Genomic DNA, 21729 nt, shown 5'->3' with positions numbered 1-21729 from the left:
AGTTCTGTTCAATATCTTCATCAATAATTTAGATAATGGCATAAAGAGTACACTTATGAAGTTTGTGGATGATATCAAGCTAAGAGGGGTTGCAAGTGCTTTGGAGGACAAAGTAAATTCAAAAAGATCTGGACAAATTGGAGAAATGGTCTGAAGTAAGTAGGATGAAATTCAATCAGAACAAAGCCAAGTACTCCACTTAGAAAGGAACATTAGTTACACAGATACAAAATGGGAAATGACTGCCTAGGAAAAAGTACTACACAAAGAGGTCTGTGGGTCATGGATCACAAGCTAAAGATGAGTCAATAGTGTAACACTGTTGCAAAAAACCCAAGCATCATTCTCTATTAGCAGGAGTGTTGTAAGCAAGACACGAGAAGTAATTCTTCTGCTCTACTCCATGCTGATTAGGCCTCAGCTGGAATATTGTGTCCAGTTCTGAGCACCACATTTCAGGAAAGATGTGAACAAATTGGAGAAAGTCCAGAGAAGAGCAACAAAAATGATTAAAGATCTAGAAAACATGACCTATGAGGGAAGATTGAAAAAATTGGGTTAGCTCAGTCTGGAGAAGAGAAGACTGAGAGGGGACATAACAGTTTTCAAGTACTTAAAAGGTTGTTTACAAGGAGGAGGGAGAAAAATTGTTCTCGTTGACCTCGGAGGATAGGACAAGAAGCAATAGGCTTAAATTGCAGCAACGGCAATTTAGGTTGGATATTAGAAAAAGCTTCCTGGCTGTCAGGGTGGTTAAGCACTGGGAGATTCCACAACCCCCTTAGATAATTTATTCTATCATTGGAGATTTTTAAGAGCAGGTTAGACAAACACCTGTCATGGATGGTCTAGATCAGGGGTGGGCAAACTTTTTGGCCTGAGGGCCACATTGGGGTATGGAAATTGTATGGCGGGCCATGAATGCTCACAAAATTGGGGGTTGGGATGAGGGCTCCGGCTGGGGGTGCAGGCTTTGGGGTAGGGCCAGAAATGAGGAGTTCAGGATGTGGGAGGGGGCTATGGGCTGGGCTGCGGGGTGTGTGTGAGGGCTCTGGGGTGGGGCTGAGGGGTTTGGAGTGCAGGAGGGGGCTCCAGGCTGGGACTGAGGGGTTTGGAAGGTGGGAGGCGGATCAGGGCTGGGGCAGGGATTTGGGGTAAGAGGGAGGAGTGTGAGGGCTCTGGCTGGGGGTGCGAGCTCTGGGGTGGGGCCAGGGATGAGAGGTTTGGGGTTCAGGAGGGTGGTCCAGGCTAGGACCAATTGGTTCAGAGGGCAAGAGGGGGATCAGGGATGGGGCAGGCTGTTGGGGCACCGGGGGTGCGGGCTCTGGGGTGGGGCTTAGGATTTGGAGGGTGGAAGGGGTACAAGAGGGTGCTCAGCTTGGATTGGGTTTGGAGGGTGGGAGGGGGATCAGGGCTGTGGCAGGGGATTGGGGTGCGAGCTGGTCTTAGGGATGCAGGCTCCGGGTGGTGCTTACCACAATCAGCTGCTGGAAGTATGTCCTCCCTCCAGTGCCGAGGCGCAGCCAGGTGTCTGTGTGCTGCCCCATCCACAGGCGCCACCCCTGCAGCTCCCATTGGCCGGGAACCATGGCCAATGGGAGCTGCGGGGGCGGTGCCTGCGGACGGGGTAGTGCACAGAGCTGCCTGGCTACGCCTCCGCGTACTACGTAGGAGCCAGAAGGGGGTCATGCCGGCTGCTTCATGGGAGCTCCGCAGAGTGGGGCAAGCCCCCAACCCTGCTCCCCGGCTGGAGGGATGGAACGGGGCAAACCCCCGACCCCACTCTGCAGCAGGAGCTGAGGGCCAGATTAAATGGTCTGACAGGCCGGATGTGGCCCACGGGCTGTAGTTTGCCCACCCCTGGTCTAGATAATACTTACTCCTGCCTTGAGTGCAGGGGACCGAACTAGATGATCTCCCAAGGTCCCTTCTAGTCCTCAGATTCTATGATTCTTCTGCCTTTCTTGAACTATTCTTCAGTCCACCTTCTAGGATCAGTTCTTGACTCCTTCTGGTCTACCTTTAAGCCATTCCCTCCTCTGTTGTAGAGCACTAACTCCTAGGCTGCTTTCCCTAGAGTCCCTCTCATATCTCAAGTATCAGGGGGTAGCCATGTTAGTCTGTATCCACAAAAATAACAAGGAGTCCTGTGGCACTTTAAAGACTAACAGATTTATTTGGGCATAAGCTTTCATGGGTAAAAAACCCACTGTTACATCTGAAAAAGTGGGTTTTTTACCCACGAAAGCTTATGCCCAAATAAATCTGTTAGTCTTTAAGGTGCTACCGGACTCCTTGTTGTTCTCATAGTCTATCACTCATTGAAGTTCCCTGCTCTGCACCCCTATTCCCAGGCCCTGCAGAATTCTTCTTTGCTCTTTTATCTGAGCACCGTCTCCCAGGGCTTTCTCCCTAGAGACTCTTTTTCCTAGTAGGTTCCCACTAACTCTAGCAGCTTCTCCCAAAGCCCACCTTGCTTCCTGCATACCCTACCTCAGAGCCCCTTTGCCAGGCCCAGAGCCTAATACAGCCTATTTCCTGTAGTTCCTCTCTCCGAGTTTGCTCAATGTTTTTTATGAAGCACAGGTGTTGATCAGGCTAACACCTACTTTATTTGTCCAGCCTCCAGGCTGAGAGGCAGCTAATTATGGAGGGGACTAACTTAATAGGGCAGACTGGCCCAAGGCCTCTTGACCCTTAAAGGGGCAGGCTGTCCTGTTACACACACATTCATCTTACTCAAAGTTATAGGAAAACTCCACCTCTTAGGATACCTAAAATTTGCTACACGGGCTCAACACATTTTTATTTTGAAATACTAGGGTCCCTTAAGAATCTTAATATGCCTTATGTTAAATTACCTATTGATCCAGCGGGTCTGGCTAATCCTATATATCCTTCACCTTTTGAGCCTGTCTTGTCTCTATACCCAATCACCTATGAACAAAACGTAGATGGTGAAATCCTGGCTCTGCTGAAGTCAATGAGGGTTTTGCCATTGACTTCAATGGGGCCAGGATTTCATCTGGAGTTATTTTCTTCAATATGACAAAGTGAGTGGTGCAATTACCATATACAGTTCATTGCCTGGACTTACTTGTTTGGCTTGAGAAGACTATCTTAATCTTTTAAAGCAACAAAAGAACACAGGTTATTCTTTACTGCATAATTAATATCATTACCCTTCTTGGCAAATCATAAGGCCTTTTAAATTACTTCTGTTTTATTTTGGGATAGATTATATATCTCCAAGAAGACTATTTGGCTAGTTTTTAAGTCTACAGAATTCCAATAAGTAAAGGAGTTGATGATGAATAACAGAGATGGTTACAGTAGCCTCTGTTCACTGTTTGTAGAAACCCTCAGAGTTTATTTGCAAAGGCCCTGGCCATGATCCAGAGCGAAGCTTTGAAAGCGGGGAGCCAGCTGCATATCTAACTTGGACTAATATCTGGACCCATGGGAAGTGACGTAAGAAAGATATTTACAGCAGTGTTTTTTTTAATATGGATATGAAAAATATTAGCAAAGCAGCAATGAAAACAGCTCCTTACCCAAAAAAAAAAAAAAAAAAAAGTGACAGAAGCCTGGGTTTATCAAAGGGATAATGAGTACTGCAGATACTTCTCAAATTGTAATGCAATGCAAAGTGGTTTTCAGAGTGATGCATGAGGTTTTATGTAGCCACTCAGTGTGCAATAAAATCAGAGGAAATCATATGGCTAAACCCTCCAGGCCTAGATTGTGCCTTACTATCATGCCCATGCAGGGAAGTTGGAGTGAAAAAGGATTCCATCTTATTCAACCCATGTAAGGACTGTTCAGATAGCAGCTCCAGGTCTCAAAGAAGCACAGGGTCTGCACCTTAGAAGCTTCTCCTTTGGAGCAGCTGAGTTGGAGAACAGAATGAGCTCAGCCATAGCTGCACCTCCATGCCATGGACTGGCCGGGAGAGCTGGCTGACCCTGTGTGGGAGTATGCTCTAGGTCTGAGGAGATATGGCAAGACTAGTGTGCTGTAAAAGGTGCCAAGTTGACAGCGTGAGAGAATAAAATTTTCTGTGTAGCTACAGATCAGGCAGTGGCACCCCTGGATCAAAATTGTGAGTGGGGTGCTGTGAATTGCGACTTAATGGGACACACACATGAGTTTATTATTTAAAGGTACTTTTGAAAATGGTCCTCAGCACTCTTCTGTGGTTACTGAGCTATTCACTACAAAGCTGCTGATTTGGAGCCTCTGACTTGAATGTGCACATTCCACATATACGGTCCAGGGCACTGAAACAGCGGCCCACTATGGTTCCTTCATCTGGAAAGCTATTCCATTAAACATCAGCGACTGGTGAAGAAACTTAAGATTAAAGTAATTTTATTGTACATTAATTTTATTTTCTTCTATGTGGGGCAGTGGCCCACTTGTTCCAGTGTCAAGCTTCCTTTTGAGAACAGCACAAGCTGTACTATGGCAGTGCAACTGTCCATCCCTCATCCCTGAGTAGAAGAATTTTTAAAGTGATAGGATACTAGTTGAGTTTCAGTATCCACTCAGTCCTTTCTTTCTCTGCCAAGACAGAAATGAAAAGGATGCCATTAATGAGAATAATTAGAAGGAACTCCATTTTCACTATTTCAGTGTGCAAATTTTTAATGTACTCAAACTTTTTTTTGATCTGGGGATTTCACTGACTTGTTTAAATGGCAAACTGAGTCAATTTTGTTAATTGTTGACGTCATTATTTAATGTGTTTCATATGATGTACAAGTGCTCGGAGAGCCTGATAGGTGCATTTTACAAACCAAAAGCTAAATAAAAATAATAAATGACAATATGCAGCACTGCATAAATTACTCAAAACTGCAAAAATCAACTTGCTTGTACCAGGTTTCCCTTCTTTCCTCAATCTCCAGCATCCTGCTGGAAAACATCATAATTAAACAGTTGCATTTCAAGTTACTTTCAGTGTCAGTTAATTTATTTTGTTCTATTTTTCTCCCAGCCATATTTCAGCCACATGTCTAGAGTTTTTGATTTCTAAATGACTGTGGTCAACTCCCCCAGGCATGCTTATAGGCCACAAGTTTTAAAGGGAAACATTTTTAATTAAAGGTCATGTGAGCAGAACTTGGAAAAACATCTGCATTTTGCTTTGCAAATATTCTGTGGTGAGCTGAAATCTTCAGCAAACTTTCATGGGAAAAATCTTTGCTGTTTGAAAGTTTTCCCCATGAAGAGTATCCTCACAAAGAATGCTAGCACTTTTCAAAGAAACTAGAGAGTTGCATGGTGTGGGAATGTGTCAGCTTCAAGCATGTATTTATGGTTCATGATTTGGTGCAGCAACAGAACCAGGATAAAATAATCTCTTCTTTATCCATCTGGCCTCATACAAGTGAAGTGTCTGTCATTTCAAGAGAAGTTACTCCTTTTAGTCCCAAAGTCACCTGCAACTACACAACTGCGGGTCTCCTCACTTTTATTATGAAAATTATATGCATTAGAAATGCATAATAATAAACTGAATTTATAGAGTTATTTACATCAAAGGAATGATTCTCGCAACACTTTGTTTCCTGCTTGAATGATTTTTGCATGACCTTCATTTTGGGATTTGATACATTTAGATCTGGCAGGTTATGAAGTACTTCTGGCTTCCCATTACCATGGCATCTGAGTGCCTCCCAAGTTATTAGAAATAGATATCACAACAGCATGAACATGTTAATTGTATAAATAGTGTATTTCTCAATATTATGCCAATAAATGACCCCACACCAGGAAAGCATCCATACCCAGACAAACACTTAAGTATAAGTTTAACTTAAAGCACATGCTTAAGTGTCATTGAAGTCAATGGGTCTTAGGCGCATGTTTAAAGTTAAAGAAAGTACTGGCCTAAGTCATGGCCAATGTGATCACACTGCACTCATTCACAATCTAGCTTCACAAGTTAACAGAACTGCAAAGTCCCTTTACTATGCTGCAAAACATGATACAGTTTTAAAAAAATTAATTGCCATTACAAATGTTGGCTATAGTGAACTCTTTTAGGACCAATCACTCTTTTCATGTAGGTTCTAAATTACTGTGATTGGTTCCACTTATCTTGCAGAGCTAGTGTAGTACAGTAGAAAGGGTGAAGGACTGGGACTCAGGGGACCTGGTTTCTATTCCTAGCTCTGCCATAGAGCTGCTGGGTGACCTTAGCTAAGTTGCTTCTTTTCTCTGTCATCAATCAGGCAGTCCCCCTAAGAGACTGAGAACTCTGATTTCAATCCAAGAACGTCAGGCCTGGCCAGCTGGTTTGTCAAAGTACCAATTTCACATGTTCTATGGGTCTGCATTGCCAGCCCTGACTAAGGGGGGAAGGAAGCAAGTTCTGCTAACCTTGTGTCTTCTTGTCAAGTTTGTATCTGTGATGATTTAGCTGATCTTCACTCTCTGGTAGCAAGTGCTGTCTCCCACTGCCACGACAGAGCTGCATAATGGGAGCTGGAAGTGGATCTGCCATTGATTCCAACAGCTGGAGAAGAACCTGGAAGAAATAAAGAAAGTTAGAGGTGGGAATGAATACAAAGTGGTCTTAACATTTAAACATAGATTTAAAAAATGACTATAAAGTTTTGAGAATGCTCTGTGGTCTTCTGAATTTTAAAATTTTATGATTCAGTCATATTGAATTATTACTACTCTTTTGCCAGCTGCGGCAAACAGCCTATACAGTAGAACCTCAGAGTTACAAACACCTTGGGAATGGAGATTGATTGTAACTCTGAAACGTTCGTAACTCTGAACAAAATGTTATGGTTGCTCTTCCAAAAGTTTACAACTGAACATTGACTTAATACAGCTTTGAAACTTTACTATGCAGAAGAAAAATGCTGCTTTCCCTTTTTTTTCAAAGTAGTTTACATTTAACACAGTACTGTACTGTATTTGCTTTTTGTTTTTTTGTCTCTGCTACTGCCTGATTGTGTACTTCTGGTTCCAAATGAGATGTGTGATTGACTGGTCAGTTAGTAACTCTGGTGTTCGTAACTCTGAGGTTCTACTGTAGTCAAAACTGATGAGTTCTATTGGGAACTAATGCCAATTTAAAGATTCAAAAACTCAACCACTAACAATTAAACATTAGGAACCCACCTAACTCACACGGCACAATTAATTCACTTAATGCATTTTAAGATTTAAAATGTTATTGCTTGATTTGTGTTTTGTTTACCTTTCAACCAAACTATGGTATTCTAGCTAGAAAACTATGGGCCAGATCCTCCGCTGGTGTAATTTGGCATAGTTCCATTGACTTTAAATGGTGCTTTGCTACACCAATTTACACCAGTACTGAGGATCTGGCCCTGTAACTTTAGCTTCAGTTGTTTCAACACTACAGTTCTCTGTACTTTGTAAGAGAATAAATGAAATTATCCCCATGTGTTGCTGCTGCACTTTAAAAAAAATCTATTCAAAGATCCATTTGTTAGTTTTATTTCCACTTTCTTTTCATAGCCAGCTGCACCAGCCATATTAACATCCAGACTTCTGTGGGCATTTGAACAGTGGGGATCGTCTCCCCATTCTGCACAGATCTCGAGCCCAAGCTGAGCGGCACTCTTTACTTTTCACATTCTATGCTGCTGAATGTGAATAGTTGCAATGGCCTCTTCAATTGCTGTCTGGACTGAGGAGTTGGGGTCCTTTTGCCCTGTAATAAATTCAGTCAAATGGAACTTTGTTTTGCTTTGATAGACAATCTCTGCTACAAGCCACTAGAGGGCACCTTAAGGACATTATTCTGCACATTGTACTTGGCTGTTTAAACATTTCCGCCTAAACGACATGGTAAATTGCAGAGCTATGTGCTAAATTACCTCTACTGGGACTTACTCTAAACATTCCAAGCTCCCAAGCATCATCACACAGCTGACAAAAATATTTCCATCTTTCTGCCAAATGCGGATTCCCTTCCCCCCCCCATGCTCATGCGTACCTCCCCAAATCCTCTGAAGCCCAGACAGTCAATGGGCAGTGACAGGTTTAAGGTCTGACATTGCATAACCTTGCAGAGCTTGAAACAGGAGTTTATACCGTTGAAAGGGGAGATTCCCAGCATCTGGATGGAAAACACAGCACTTGATTCTAGCCTGGGATCTGCCTGAGATATCACATTTTCAAGTTATGACAATTTGTGGCCAGAAAAGCTATTTCAGGTAATGTTCAGGGGAGTTTTACACACGTTAGCTAAACATGTCTTCTTTCTGTGCCCTGCACAACTGGGCTAGTAGTAGCTAAGGCACCTAGTTTTATAAGTGAAGGAATACAAAAAATAATTTAGGATGTAAATTCTTCAGGGCAAGGACCGTCTCTATTATATGTTTGTATAGCACTAGTACAATGGGGCCCTGACCTGACTGAGGCCTTTAAATGATACTGCAATATGTTACTAGTTATTAATAGTGCTAACAACAATTTTCATAACAACAAAGGGTCACAGGTCTGAGCTGATTAGCTAGTGGACATTTAACCAACATGTTTTCCCCAGAGATGGGAACATGTAACCAATGCAATAGAGGTCAAGAATCTGTTTTGCCTCTTCATGTAGGTTTCAAGACAACAGGATTATGTAAGGCATCAGAAATAAAAAATTCAAGGGTTGTATTGTGTTCATATCTTGTTCAACAATGGCAGTTTTACTTCGTGCTTCATCACTTGTGCCAGCTATCAGAGTTTGCAACATCTCTTTCGTCATGGGACCATGGCCAATAACAGCTGCCACCAGATAACCTAAGTCTTAGAATCACATGCAAAGTGTACTCAGGACCATTAAAAAGAAACTAGAGCTCATATGGGATTCACCATCTGGGGTTTCGCAAGAGTGCAGGGATAGCACCTATGTAAGGGATGCAGGCTTGCAGTTCCTAAGGGATTTTCTTTGCCTGGTGATGGACCTAGTATCACAGGCATAGCACTATGCCAAGATCAGGAATCCATGAAAGCAAGTATCCATTGCTATTCTGTGCCTTCTCTACAGGTACTGGAAAGTTAACACTCTGGGGGAAAGCACTCACATTTTAGAACCTTGCACTTCAGAAAGGGGGCAGGAGATTTTAGATTCATGGACTAGGCGAGGCAGGCACTGCATTTAATTTAAAGGACTGCAACTCCACTCCAGTGAACCAATATATTTCTAGTGGTATATTGAAGTCTTACGAACTAGGGTACCGTCTGTTTAATCTGCAAAGACTAGGATCTTGCGAACAGGTAAATTCCTCTGATCTTCACTGACGTTCCTTCACTGACCCATCTACTTCCTGTGGCAGCCTATTGTAGATAATGGACTCCTGTGACACCCTGTGCCTCAAAGCAGCACCCTGGAACCCCTGTATTCATCATTCAGATAGTTATGATATATTTCATACAAAGCATGCCATGTAAGATATAAGAAAGGCCATGCTGTAACCCATGGTTCTGTCCAAATATGTATTCATTAGTGTGTATGAAGTTATGAGTTTTGCTGTATGGTTGTTACTGAAATATGCTGTATGTTTGCTAGTGACATACAAAGGACCCACGCCTAGGAGGGTGCTCAATAACCATTAATCAGTAGGGGAGTTGTAATCAAGGGATCTACAATCCAATGACAGTTGCCCAAGCACAACACAGTGGGGAATGCTCAACTCTATGACTCAGTTGCACAAGACCACACCCAGGGGATTGCCCAGCCCAGTGACTCAGCAAAGCCCACCAGGACATATCTTCTAGGCACATGGTCCAAGGATATAAAATAGGACACTGTGACAGCATGTTTTTGCTTTTCTTCTCCCCCACCTCCAGTGAAAGCAACTGGAATGAAGAGAAGATGAAGGTCATCTGAGGAAACTGGTCCAGGCTTAAGGGGAAGCCTGCGTATTAAGAACTGTAACATCCTGTGAGATGAGAAAATTGCTGATCTAAATATTGCCTAGTGTAATAAGGTTTAAGAGTTAGATTGTACATTTTTCTTTTATTTTCTTTGGTAACTTTCTCGGAATTTTTCTGCTTACAACTTTATAATCACTTAAAATCTCTCTTTCTGTAGTTAATACATCTGTTTTATACTTCACCTAAAACAGTGTATTTTCTTGAAGTGCTTGGGAAACCTCAGCTCAGGTACAAAAGCTGGTGCATGTCCTCACCACATGGAGAGTGGGTGGACTGGGTTATAAATTTACACTAGTCAGGATGTAAGGCTGGGGAGCTGTGGGGGAATTGGCTGGAGCCTCTCTATTGTTAGTTCATGAGTGGCTGGGAGCAGTATTCATGTAACTCAGCTGGGTGTGTCCCTTCCTGTGGATGTCTGTTTAAGTGCAGTACCTGCCACAGGTTTGCAGCTTGTCACAGCATCAGTGTGAGAGGGAGCCCAGGACAGAGGGCCCAATGGTCTCACAGTTCAGATTGCACCCCAGGGATCCTATCACAACTCCCTGCCTTGCCCTCCATCCTTTTGCACATGTCTCTATACCCAGAAAGTAATTTATCATGTCATTAAGTATATTTTACAGCACAGTGATCATTAAAGAACTGACTCCCATTCAGAGCTTATTCCCCTTTCCCTTCCCCATACAGTTATGGAGTTCTGCTCTATGGAGAGAACATGATTAGGAACATTCCCTGGTTAAGTTTATTCCCCATGGAATTGAGTTCTCCTCCTTTGCTAAGTGTTACATTCTATTCACATTAGCTGTTTAGACTTCCCTGACTCAACAACTTCCCCATTAAAAACACTGAGGAATCCTGAAGCCCCTCCAGACAACATCTTAGATTCATTCTATAGTCTGAGTCACTTTCTCTTTGGCTGAGGGACATACACAGTTCTTAATTTGTAACAAAAGAGGTACCGGGGCTCACGCAATTGTTTTACTTTCATAATTAACATAGCAAGCCCAGAGGTGCTGGAACTATGACCTGCCAAGCCTAGAGGTGCCAGGACTCAGCACTGGCAAGCCCTGGCATAAATTAAACTCTGGACATACACCTAACAATGAAAAGGGCAGTTGCTTCCTAATATTTCAGATGAGCAATGTGCCCCCTCATGGAGCAGCATGCAGAAAAAAGAAACAGGGGCCAGAGTAAGGAAAGTTATTCTCTGTAAACTGCTAATGGATTATTTACACTGATTGTTCCATTGTCAGGGATAGAACAAACGGCCAGAGCAGAGATGCATAGTTGGTACTGTTTTCTCCTCCAGATCCTCCTGGGGTAGGTTTTCCTTCCAATGTAGCTGCAAAACAGAAGCACAGTTTCTTAGCAGACGAGTCTTGTGGAATCAGTTAATCTCTGCACAGGCAGCTTACATACTGCTCTATCAATGTCTTTATTACTCCCAGTGCACAGTGTCCTGAGGCGCACCTAACTGTGGAGGCAGAGTCTAGAGCTGAGAGTGTTTTATTGAGCAATGCACAGTGTCCCTCTGCAACATTAAATTCATCCAAAGCTGTTGAGGAATTTATTTTTTCCATTTTCCTCTTTCCTATTCAGAAGGGAAGGCCCCACAGACTCAACCTAATGGAAATAAGCTCATTGGACCACATTCATCCCTTGTCTAACTCCATTGCCATCAGTTGGTTTACACCAGGGATGAATTTGGCCAGTATGTTGAGGGTGCTGCCTTTGTTGTTTCTGTAGGAGAACCTACTGGTCAGTCTGACTTGTGAATGAGCTCTGGGATCCCTAACTAACAATAGGAAAACATCTGTCTTGTATCTTTTTAGAAGCTGGATGAGATGGAGAAAAGAACTGTCTACCAGGTAAGCAGCAGGAAGTCATTTTATGACAACATATAGGTTGTCATTCTCAGCATATTCTGTCTTCTCCTCTCACATGGCATAAAGTCAGAGAAGCCAGAACAAATAACAAGGCCATGAAGAATCAGTCTGAGAGTGAGAGAGTGTGCTGCTGGAGGACGGAGGAGCACAAGCGTTATCAGACACCAGGAGGAAGGTCCTGTGGTGAAAATAAGGAAGGTGTTTGGAGGAGGCCATGGAGAAGTAGCCCAGGGAGTTGTAGCTGTCATGCAGCTGTTACAGGAGGCACTATAGACAGCTGCAGTCCACAGGGCCCTGGGCTGGAACCAGGAGTAGAGGGCGGGCCCGGGTTCCCCCCAAACCTCCCAATTGACCTGGACTGTGGGTTCTTCCAGAAGGGAAGGTCTCTGGGCTGTTCCCCAACCCACATGGTGAATCTCTGGGGCAAGAAAATCCACCAATAAGCGCAGGACCCACCAAGATAGAGGAGGAACTTTGTTACACCCACATATGATGATCAGTTAGACCCTGAGCATGTGAGCAAGAACAAGCCAGCAAAGAGAATGCTTGGTGCCACCTCAGATCCCTGGCCCACCATGCCCAATGTCCCATCTCCAGGCATGGCCATCTCTGATGCTTCAGAGGATGGAGATGAAAGACAAACAAAAAACACAGTCAATCAGTAAAAATTATTCTACTAGACCAAGGTGCTAATGTAAGAGAATTTGGGATAGCAGCAGTTCCATGAATGACAGTGAAGCATTACTCTCTAGACAGACTAGCAGTCAAATTAATGCTTAGTTTACTATGGACAAAACATTTCTGTGCAAGGTCAGGAAAGTCAAAGATCTCCCATATACTAGCTTGTGATGTTGTTTTAAGGAACTGTCTGTGGTGCTGAAATCATAGTTTGGGCAGCCAGTGGCACAGTGACATTGACAGTGACATGGCCCAGTGAGTAATTGAAGTGCATATGCGTGTGTGTGTGAGTGTAAGTGCATGCATGAACATCCAGAGGCATGGGAGTTGCAGTTGCAGTTCCAGATGAGGCAAGCGGCCTCCAGCCTGTGTTTGTCGCATCACACTGTTTATAACACATGACACTGAGGCCAGGAGGTTAACATCTCCTTTTCTTGTGAGGAATGCCCATACTATAGGATTTATAACAGATGCCTTGTCAATATGGGAAGCTTTTGCTCTTATTTGTACTTTGTCTACTGTACACTGAATGCATTTTCTACCTCTGCAGGTTAAGGTGGTAGTTCTTCAGATCCTTAGTGAGATGATAGACAGGAAAATTTAGAGGGAGATGGAACATGGTGTAATCTATCACCAGGGAGCCATCATATCATACAACAACCTGATAAAGACAAAAATGAACATTTATGGCCTAATCCTCAGCTGGTGTAATTTAGTGCACCCTCAGTATCTAAATCTGACTGTTGGAGTGAGCTGTATAAATGAGGCCATGACTAACAGTACAACTTCCAGCTCCCACAGAGAGTACATTGACATAATCCACCCACTGCTGGTTATAGGCAGGGGACAGATTGCTGCATAGTTCATGAAAGTGTAACAATCTGCTCTTCAATTAAGATCTTGAGATTTAACAATAAAAATCATTTATCTGCTCTTTTCTGCTTTAGTCAAGTTTATTTTAAATGAAAAGAACAATGAAAACAATTACATGGAATAATGATGTCAATGCAACCATAAGGTTGCTGGTTTAAAATAGCCAGGATATGCAAAAGGTGAATCCTCCAAGAACATTTACTTGACCACATTGCACAGCTCAGTGGGAGGTGGGGTGAGGGTTGGGGTAAATTTTAAAAATGTAGGTCCTGATCCTGAAAATACTTATTCACAAGTTTAACTTTAAGCACATGAGTAGCCTTATGGGTTTGCAGAATCAGGGTAATAAATAATAAAATATGAAGCCAGCGATTCTCAAACTGTGATCCACAGAGCATTTACTAGTAGTCTGCAGAGAGCTGGCAGGTCACATTGTCCTGGCTCTTGATACAATAATGGAAATGGAAGCAGTGGAATAACTTGAGGAGGAGAATGGCAATCAAATCAATGGACAAGGAAGATGAGTTTAGCTGTAGCATTTCATATAGACCGGAGTGAAGCAATGTGGGCTTTACAGAGGCCAGAGAGAAAGGTGTTGCAGTAGTCAACGTGGGATTTAAACAGTACCTATTAAGATGTGGTCAACACCACAAAAAAGTTTTAAAAGACCAATATTCAGTTATACATTTAACCAAAAGAAGAATAGCAAATACTGCATAGGTGAGATAAAATTACTCTAGGAATTTTAACTATGCTTTGCCCTGTCATTTTAACAGTGAGCTTAACATTCCTTTTATATAGTTTTACACTTATTATTTAAAAGGAAAAAATGATGAGAGTTGCAAAAGTGCCATGTACTGTTTAAATCACAAATCATTACAGGGTGAAGGCTGGACTGGAAGGAGAGGACTAAGAGTAGAAGTTGAAGGCAGTCAGAGATATTTGCATTTGGGAGTGGGGTATTTCTCACCACTTTGGGGATTGCTATAGGCTGCCCATGGCTTTCTGAGATCAGCATGTGCTAGATGGCAAACAGGAAGGCTGGTGGAATCTTGGAAGTGTCACTTCACTGAGCTATGAAGAGGAAAAGTCAAGGAAGAGAGAGAAAATATGCAGAGACACAGCTATAAAAAGGAAGAATTAAGGGCAAAGCGGGTTTGTTACCATATCTGTAATTGCTGGTACATATCTGGACAGTGCTTTTAGGGGTTAGCAACTGGAAAATTATGGCAGACTTGTGTACAAAGGTACAGTCAAATCTTTCTTCTCCCCCAGCCCCAACCTCCATTGCTAATTTTCAATCATTGTCTTTAAGCTCAGTTCTCAAAATTTTATTAGCAAGATAATTTAGCTTTTAAAATAATGTACGATGTGGGGGGGGCATGAGGTACTTTCAAAAGATATTTTCTGAAATGTACTTTATATGTATATGTTTGTGGACATGTTTCACGGATATCCATTTCTGAGTGTTGTGTGACCAAGAGGTCATGTTCCTTCCTATATTCATTAAATCACTGCTTATGAAATCTGCAGAACTGCATGATGGTAAGTTGGATGTAAGACATTTTCTTAAAATGAATTTAAAGGAAAGATATTCTGTACTTTGTGCATGAAAGGGTAAACAAAAACATTTGCTCTGTGGGGTTTTTAAAAGCCATAGTAATATTTAAAAGAAATGTGAAAAAGCTGTAAATGCATAGTACTTTTTATACTCTCCTGTTTTAGAGGGAAACAATTATAAGCAAAGGCTCAAAGTCATTCACTAATGTGGACTTTCCATAGGACAAAATCCATCTTCTTTTGAAATCAATGGAAAGACTCCAATTGTATTCAATAGGAGACATAAGACTTGGATCTGTAAGGTGCTGAGAACTCTGGCACTGATACAGAAAAGGACTTAGCATGTGCTTAATTTTAAACACTTGAGCAGTCCTACTGACTTCAAGGCATAGGTTCTATTTGGGGTTTACTCAAATAGACCCAGTTGAAGTCAGTGAGACTACTTAAGAATTTGCATGATCGAAGCCCTGGATGCTGGCTCTTTTTGTTTCCTGCTGTCAAATGTAATTAAAAGACAACTGGAAATACACACATACTTCCTCAATATTACTTTAACATATAAGTAATTACTGTAGTTTCCACAGCATTGTTTTGGGTTTGTGAATTGGAGGCGATCCATGAAACAACTGTTCTGTTAAAATGTGGTCTGCTCCAAGAAAAAGTTCAAGAACTCCTACCTTGGTGTTTTGCTTGTCTGGTTAAACAGTCACTCTGTGAATAAGCAAGAAATCTACCAAAAATTTCCTTAAATGATTTTTACCCCAAAACCTGCTACAGGATAGTTCCTCCTGTTGATCAGAGACATGCTCTGTAACTATATTTTTAATAATTCATTTTTTCACATCAGTGCCAAATATTAAGCTTTACACTGTGATTTGAGTAACTTTTTCCCATTTTATTTAATTAAATGGAAACCTCTCATGGGAAGAAGTTTGTGTCATTTTTGGAGAACTACCCAGCAGGAGTAAATCATTAGCAAGACAAAATGACAGTGTACAGATTACCACAGTATATGTGCTCACTCCTGCAAACACTACACACATGAACTCAACTGGCCTACTTCCACGAATAGTTACTTATGTGTCTGTTGGTAAAAATCAGGCCCTGTGTTAACCATTGTTGTCATGCGTAATGTTTCTATTTTGTAGCAACCTGGATGATAACATGTTGTCTACTGAAAAATCAAATATCTTTGCCTGAATAAATACACTGGGCATTAGTGCAAACTCCTACTCCCCTGAGTCCTGCGGCTTCCCCTGCAGGAGTACGATATGATGCCATATGGTATATGTAAAATGAGAACCGATATCTTGTCTAAAACAAGATTTGGAAGGAGGGAGAGGTTGGTGGCTTTTGTTTTGTATTTAAAACAATGCTGCTTAAAATTGCCAACAGTGAAACTGCCTTTCTACTTAGCAGGGTAATAAGAAAACTCACTGGCATTTGAAGATTGTATAGTTATAATCTGAATAATTTGCCTTCACAAATTATGGTTTGTTTGCCCTTTAGAGGAAGTATTTTGGTGATAATCTGACTATTCAAAATTACCTTTTCATTGAAGATGCATGTTTTCATTACTACACTGCTCTGTTGTCATTTAAGCACTGATTCTGTTGAGCACTTAGGCACATGTTTAAAAGTCCCATTGATTTCAAGTTGAAAGTTAAGCGTGTGGTTAAATGCTTTGCTGAATCAAGGCCTTAAAAAAGGGGGAGGGGGAAGTCAGTTAGGTCTTTTATGCTGAAAACAAGTCCCAAATCTCATTCAGGATTCTTTCTGGATGAAAAAGTCTTCAAAAGTTTAAAAAAATATATGAACTGGCATAAATCTAAAACCCACAAGGTCAGAATCTCAGATCCATCCCTCCATTTGGTATACTAACTTACACCAGCCAAGGATTGGCACAAAACCACAATGAAATACACCCTAATGATTTTTTCCTAATATATCATATCACTCACATTTTCCCCTTGGTACTAGGTTATATAGGCTTATAGTTACATTTCTATAATTCTTAATTATATTAATGTAATATTCTAAAATATTGTGTCTTATTGTGCATTATTTTGTGAGGTAGGGAGGTATTATTAACTCCATTTAACAGATAGGGAACTGAGGAACAGGGAGATTAAAAGTAATTTGCTAAAAGTCAGAGAGGAAATCTTGAACAGAGCTAGGAAATGAACACATCTCCTGAGTTCCAATTCCATACTTTAACTACAAATCCATCACCCTTCCCTCACAAGAAATGAAGGGTACACCAACACTGCAAAAAAAGACCCACAGCAGCAAGTCTCAGGTCAGCTCACTCGGGCTTGCAAGGCTTATGCTACAGGGCTAAAAGTACCAGCGTAGCTACAGCCAGGATTCTGGAACCAGGGAAGAGGGGAGGATCTTGGACCTCAGGCTCCATCCGAAGGCCAAACATCTACACTGCAGTTTCCACCCAGCAGTGTGAGCTCCGCAAGCCCGAGTCAGTTGACCCAAGCTCTGAGACTCACTGCTGTGGGGTTTCTTTGCAGTGTAGATGTACCCTAAGTCAGAGGTTCTCAACCTTTTTCTTTCTGAGTCCCACTCCCCCAACATGCTATAAGGATTCCGTGGTCCACTTATGCCACAACAACTGTTCTGCGTATAAAAGCCAGGGCTGGCATTAGGGGGTAGCAAGCAGGACAATTGCCCGGGGCCCCATGCCACAGGATGCCCTGTAAAGCTAAGTTGCTCGGGCTTTGGCTTCATCCCTGTACAGCAGGGCATGGGATTTCTGCCCTGGGCCCCATAGAGTCTAATGCCAGCCCTGCTTGGTGGACCTCCTGAAACCTGCTCACGCTCTCCCCAGGGGCCCCCAGACCCCGGTTGAGAACTGCTGCCCTAAGTAATCATGGAGTGAGAGTCAAAGTACTGCCATGGATAGAAACTTGCTAAGAGAAAGAAAACAAATAGAAGGTCAGTTTTCAACATGGCAAAAGATAGCTGTGTGGTCCCTAAAATTCTGTGCTAGAACTGATGTTATAGAAAGGGGGGTTAATAGTGAAGTGGCAAAATAGGTAGATGTCACAAAATTATTTAGATCAGTTAAGATTTGAGAATACCGAGAAATTTCAGAGGTCCCTAGCAAAGCTGGGTGAATGGATAGCACAACAACAGATGAAATTTAGTGTTAAGTGTGAAGTAACAACAAGGACAACCTGTATACCTCGTTGCATTCTGAAGAAACTGTAACCACTCCAGGAAAAAGATCTGGGCATCATTATGGGCATATATTATATTAAAATTAAATTAAAACTTCCGGCAGAAATGTATTGGTAAGAATTTTTGTACAGCGCATTTTTGCATAAATTATTATAATCTTTGCTATATTATGGTGTTGAATGACCCATTAAGTTTTATCTTAATTTACGCTCAGTTGTAAATAAGTAAATGCAACTTTTTGGTAAAGTTTCTGTATGTATTGATACATCAGGCAGAAAAAGGCAGACAGAATGACTACTTTGTTATAATCACTTGTCTCAACGGGGTCGGATATGGAGTCTTAGCTGAAGCCCTTTTCTATTAGAGATTTTATAAACAATGGAAAATGCAATACTGAGAAATGGGTTTTAACTTGTTACATACAGCCATATACTTACATACATTCACAAAAGCATTCTTGTTCAGGAAGGGCACTTAAGTACTTGCTTAAGTGGTTTCTTGAATCAGGGCCAAAAGCAGCAATGGAAGTAAGTTTTTGCACTTGCCTGTTGGTTTCACAAGCTGGAGTGAGCAAACCACACATCTGTCCAGTCCTTAAAGCAATGAACCCTTCTTTTGTGAAACCGGTGTTTGCAGAAGTCCCTCTGCAATATTTTTTTTTCCAGTGTGGAATGTCCAGCTTTGCTGGCAGTTGGTTCTTTTTATTCACGTTCCTGACTAGACTCAATGATTAATAATTCTTATACACTGGGAAAAACTGTTGCTCATTTCCTCCTCTCTAGTTACATTTCTAGTAGTGCTTTCATTATAGACACCAGTTTCTTTGGCATTTTTCATAATTGCCATGAAAAATTAACTGGGCAAACACAGGCTTAATCCAAGAGGAAAATTGTGGTGGGCTTTTTAAAAAATAAATATTCCAGCTAATTTTTAAAATGACTATTTTTAGACATAACATTAAATAGTAGGAATGTAATGGAGTTAAGTTTATATTTTTGAAATTAAGGTCTCAGTTCTGCCAACACTTGGCTTGTGCCAGCCCTCCAATCCATTTGTTGCATGTATTTCTCCCACACAGTAGCTTGCTGGATATGTGATTTTTCATTCACACACTGTGTGGTACAAAATTTCTCAAGCTTTGTTCAAAATTCAGGAAAGAATCCCTGTTCAGGAAAGCACTTAGGCATATGCTTAACTTAACATGGGTTGAAGCCCCAGAGACTGCCAGAGCAGGAGAAGGACACTTTCTCTGCAAAGGAGAAATGCATCCTGGTGGTGTAGAGTGAAGCATTTTATGTTCTCTCTGAGGAAGTATGTGGATTTGGAACAGTGTATAAGACGAGGCATTTAAGTAGCTGTAAGTAGAACTAGGTGCAAAACACCACGTTTTCTTAATGTGATCAAGTCCTGTCACTGATTATTATGTACAAGTTTATGCACAAAAGGCAAACCATGCTGTATTTTAACAATTACAATCTTTTACTTTTATAACAAAGAATTATGTAGTGGTAAGTTTACCTTGTAACTAATCTTTTCTTTTTCTTTCTTTCTTTTACTCTTCACGGCAGTTTGCTATATTACTATCTTGCCTCAGTTTATAACATACTCCACTATGCTGCAATGTAAATTGCTAGGTATAGGGGCTGCAGCATCTCCACAGAGACCCTGTTGTTTTGCCATAAGCTGAGGATGACTTTTAGTTCCAATCATGTTTCCTGATTCTTTTTGCCAGATTTCATCTGTGCCATGGAACAGAGCTGGGACATGGGTACTTGCCTGTGTCTTTCTTGCTGTGCAGTCCTTTCTTGTCAACGGACAAGAGCACTCTGGATACCATTCAGGTACAAGCTGATAAATCAATTAACTTCTCCAAAAACAAATATGATAAAAAAGTAAATATTTTACCAGAATGATTGCCAATGACCTTGATGACACCTTTTCATTTGGTTCTTTGATGCGCTATTTGAAATTTAATGATGAGCACAGTGCTGAAAAATTAGCATGAGCTGGTGAAGCCAATTATTTAAATACCCATTGATTAATTGGAAAAAGCACATTAACATCTGTAGATAAAAAGCAATAGAAATATAGCATGAAAGGGGCTGATTCAAGATTAGTTTGTGTAACTGAATCTATGTCTACACTATAATTAAACACCCCCTGCTGGCCTGTGTCAGTTGACTCAGGCTTGCTGGGCTTTGGCTCCAAAATTGTGGTGTAGACATTTGGGTTCAGACTGGAGCCCAGGCTCTGGGACCCTCTCCACTCACTGTGTTCCAGATCCTGGGCTTCCGCTCAAGCCCACATGTCTACACTGCAGTTTTACAACCTCACAGCCTGAGCGGTGCAAGCCCAAGTCAGCTGACATGGATCAACCACAGGTGTTTAATTGCAGTGTAGACTTACCCAGTGTGAGCTATAAACCCATTAACCATTTTCAAGTACATAAAAGGTTGTTACAAGGAAGAGGTAGAAGAATTGTTCTTCTTAACCTCTGAGGATTGGACAAGAAGCAATGGGCTTAAATTGCAGCCAGGGCGGTTTAGGTTGGACATTAGGAAAAACTTCCTAACTGTCAGGGTGGTTAAGCACTGGAATAAATTGCCTAGGGAGGTTGTGGAATCTCCATCATTGGGGATTTTTAAGAGCAGGGGTTAGACAAACACCTGTCAGGGATGGTCTAGATAATACTTAGTCCTGCCTTGAGTGCAGGGGACTGGATTAGATGACCTCTTGAAGTCCCTTCCAGTTCTATGATTCTCCTGATCCTGCAGTTCTTGAATACCTATTGGGAGACTGCAGGATTGGGTCCTATAGTAAGACAAGCTATACAGTAGCCTCTATGAGTAAATAAATTCCTATGTTTATGCAACAAAATGCTATTTACATGCAAATATATTATAAATTAAAATAAAACCACTGCATGGCATGACAGCATTTAGAGTTCATCCAATTTCTAATAGAAATAATACACAAAAGAACACTGTACACCTAAAAGCGAAACACAAGCCTTTAATTTGTTCCCAGACCTCATATACTAACATATCAATGAAAAGTAACAAGCTGAATACTGAGATGCTGATGACTACTTCATTAGTCCAATTTACAGTAGTGTTTAGGCCTACGAACGAATGCTTGTGTTTGCATACATAAGTGTGATTGTCTAATTTTAAAATTCAGGCTCAAAGTGGCTAAGGCTATGTTTACACTTATGAAATTATACCAGCATAATTACGTCAGCATAGCCCAGTCATGTAGATGCCGCCTACATTGAAGAGGTTTTTCTGTTGGTGTAGGAACACTACCTCCTCAAATGACATTAGCTATGTTGACAGAATCCATCTTCCATCAGCATAGCTGCATCCACACTGTGGGTTATGTCAGAATGGGTACTTCAGTCAGGTGTGTGGATTTTTCACACCCCTGATTGACATAGCTATGCCTATATAACTTTTTCAGTGTAGACCAGGCCTAAGAGAGATTCAGTGTCCTCAGTTATGTTCCAAACCGAGTCAGAAACAGCTATGATACCATCTGTGGTGGCTCAGTTCCCACCTAAGCAGCTCGACAAATAGAAAATAAATATAGACTTGATGGAAAGAACAACTAGATTCTTAATTATGGG

At 41.6% G+C, this 21729-nt stretch overlaps 1 protein-coding gene across 11 annotated transcripts in view; it reads left to right on the top strand.

Annotated features, from left to right (window-relative positions):
- The window catches only part of LOC101940961 (collagen alpha-1(IX) chain-like), a 59629-nt gene that overhangs the window by 6835 nt on the left and 31065 nt on the right, over positions 1-21729 (top strand). For 4 of the 11 annotated variants that reach the window (XM_024102864.3, XM_065584946.1, XM_042860558.2 and 1 more), the window contains exons 1-2: positions 14242-14507; positions 19837-19945. In XM_024102864.3, the coding sequence (XP_023958632.2) occupies positions 14463-14507; positions 19837-19945 (154 nt within the window). In that variant the 5' untranslated portion in view covers positions 14242-14462. Of the gene's footprint in view, positions 1-11747; positions 11784-14240; positions 14600-19836; positions 19946-21729 lie in introns of those variants that run through there. The other 7 variants (XM_042860559.2, XM_024102861.3, XM_042860561.2 and 4 more) reach the window with 6 other exon arrangements.

The sequence above is a fragment of the Chrysemys picta genome, chromosome 2 (assembly GCF_011386835.1).
Source record: "Chrysemys picta bellii isolate R12L10 chromosome 2, ASM1138683v2, whole genome shotgun sequence".
Lineage (NCBI taxonomy): Eukaryota > Metazoa > Chordata > Testudines > Emydidae > Chrysemys > Chrysemys picta.
This window is presented reverse-complemented; position numbering and strand designations above follow the sequence as displayed.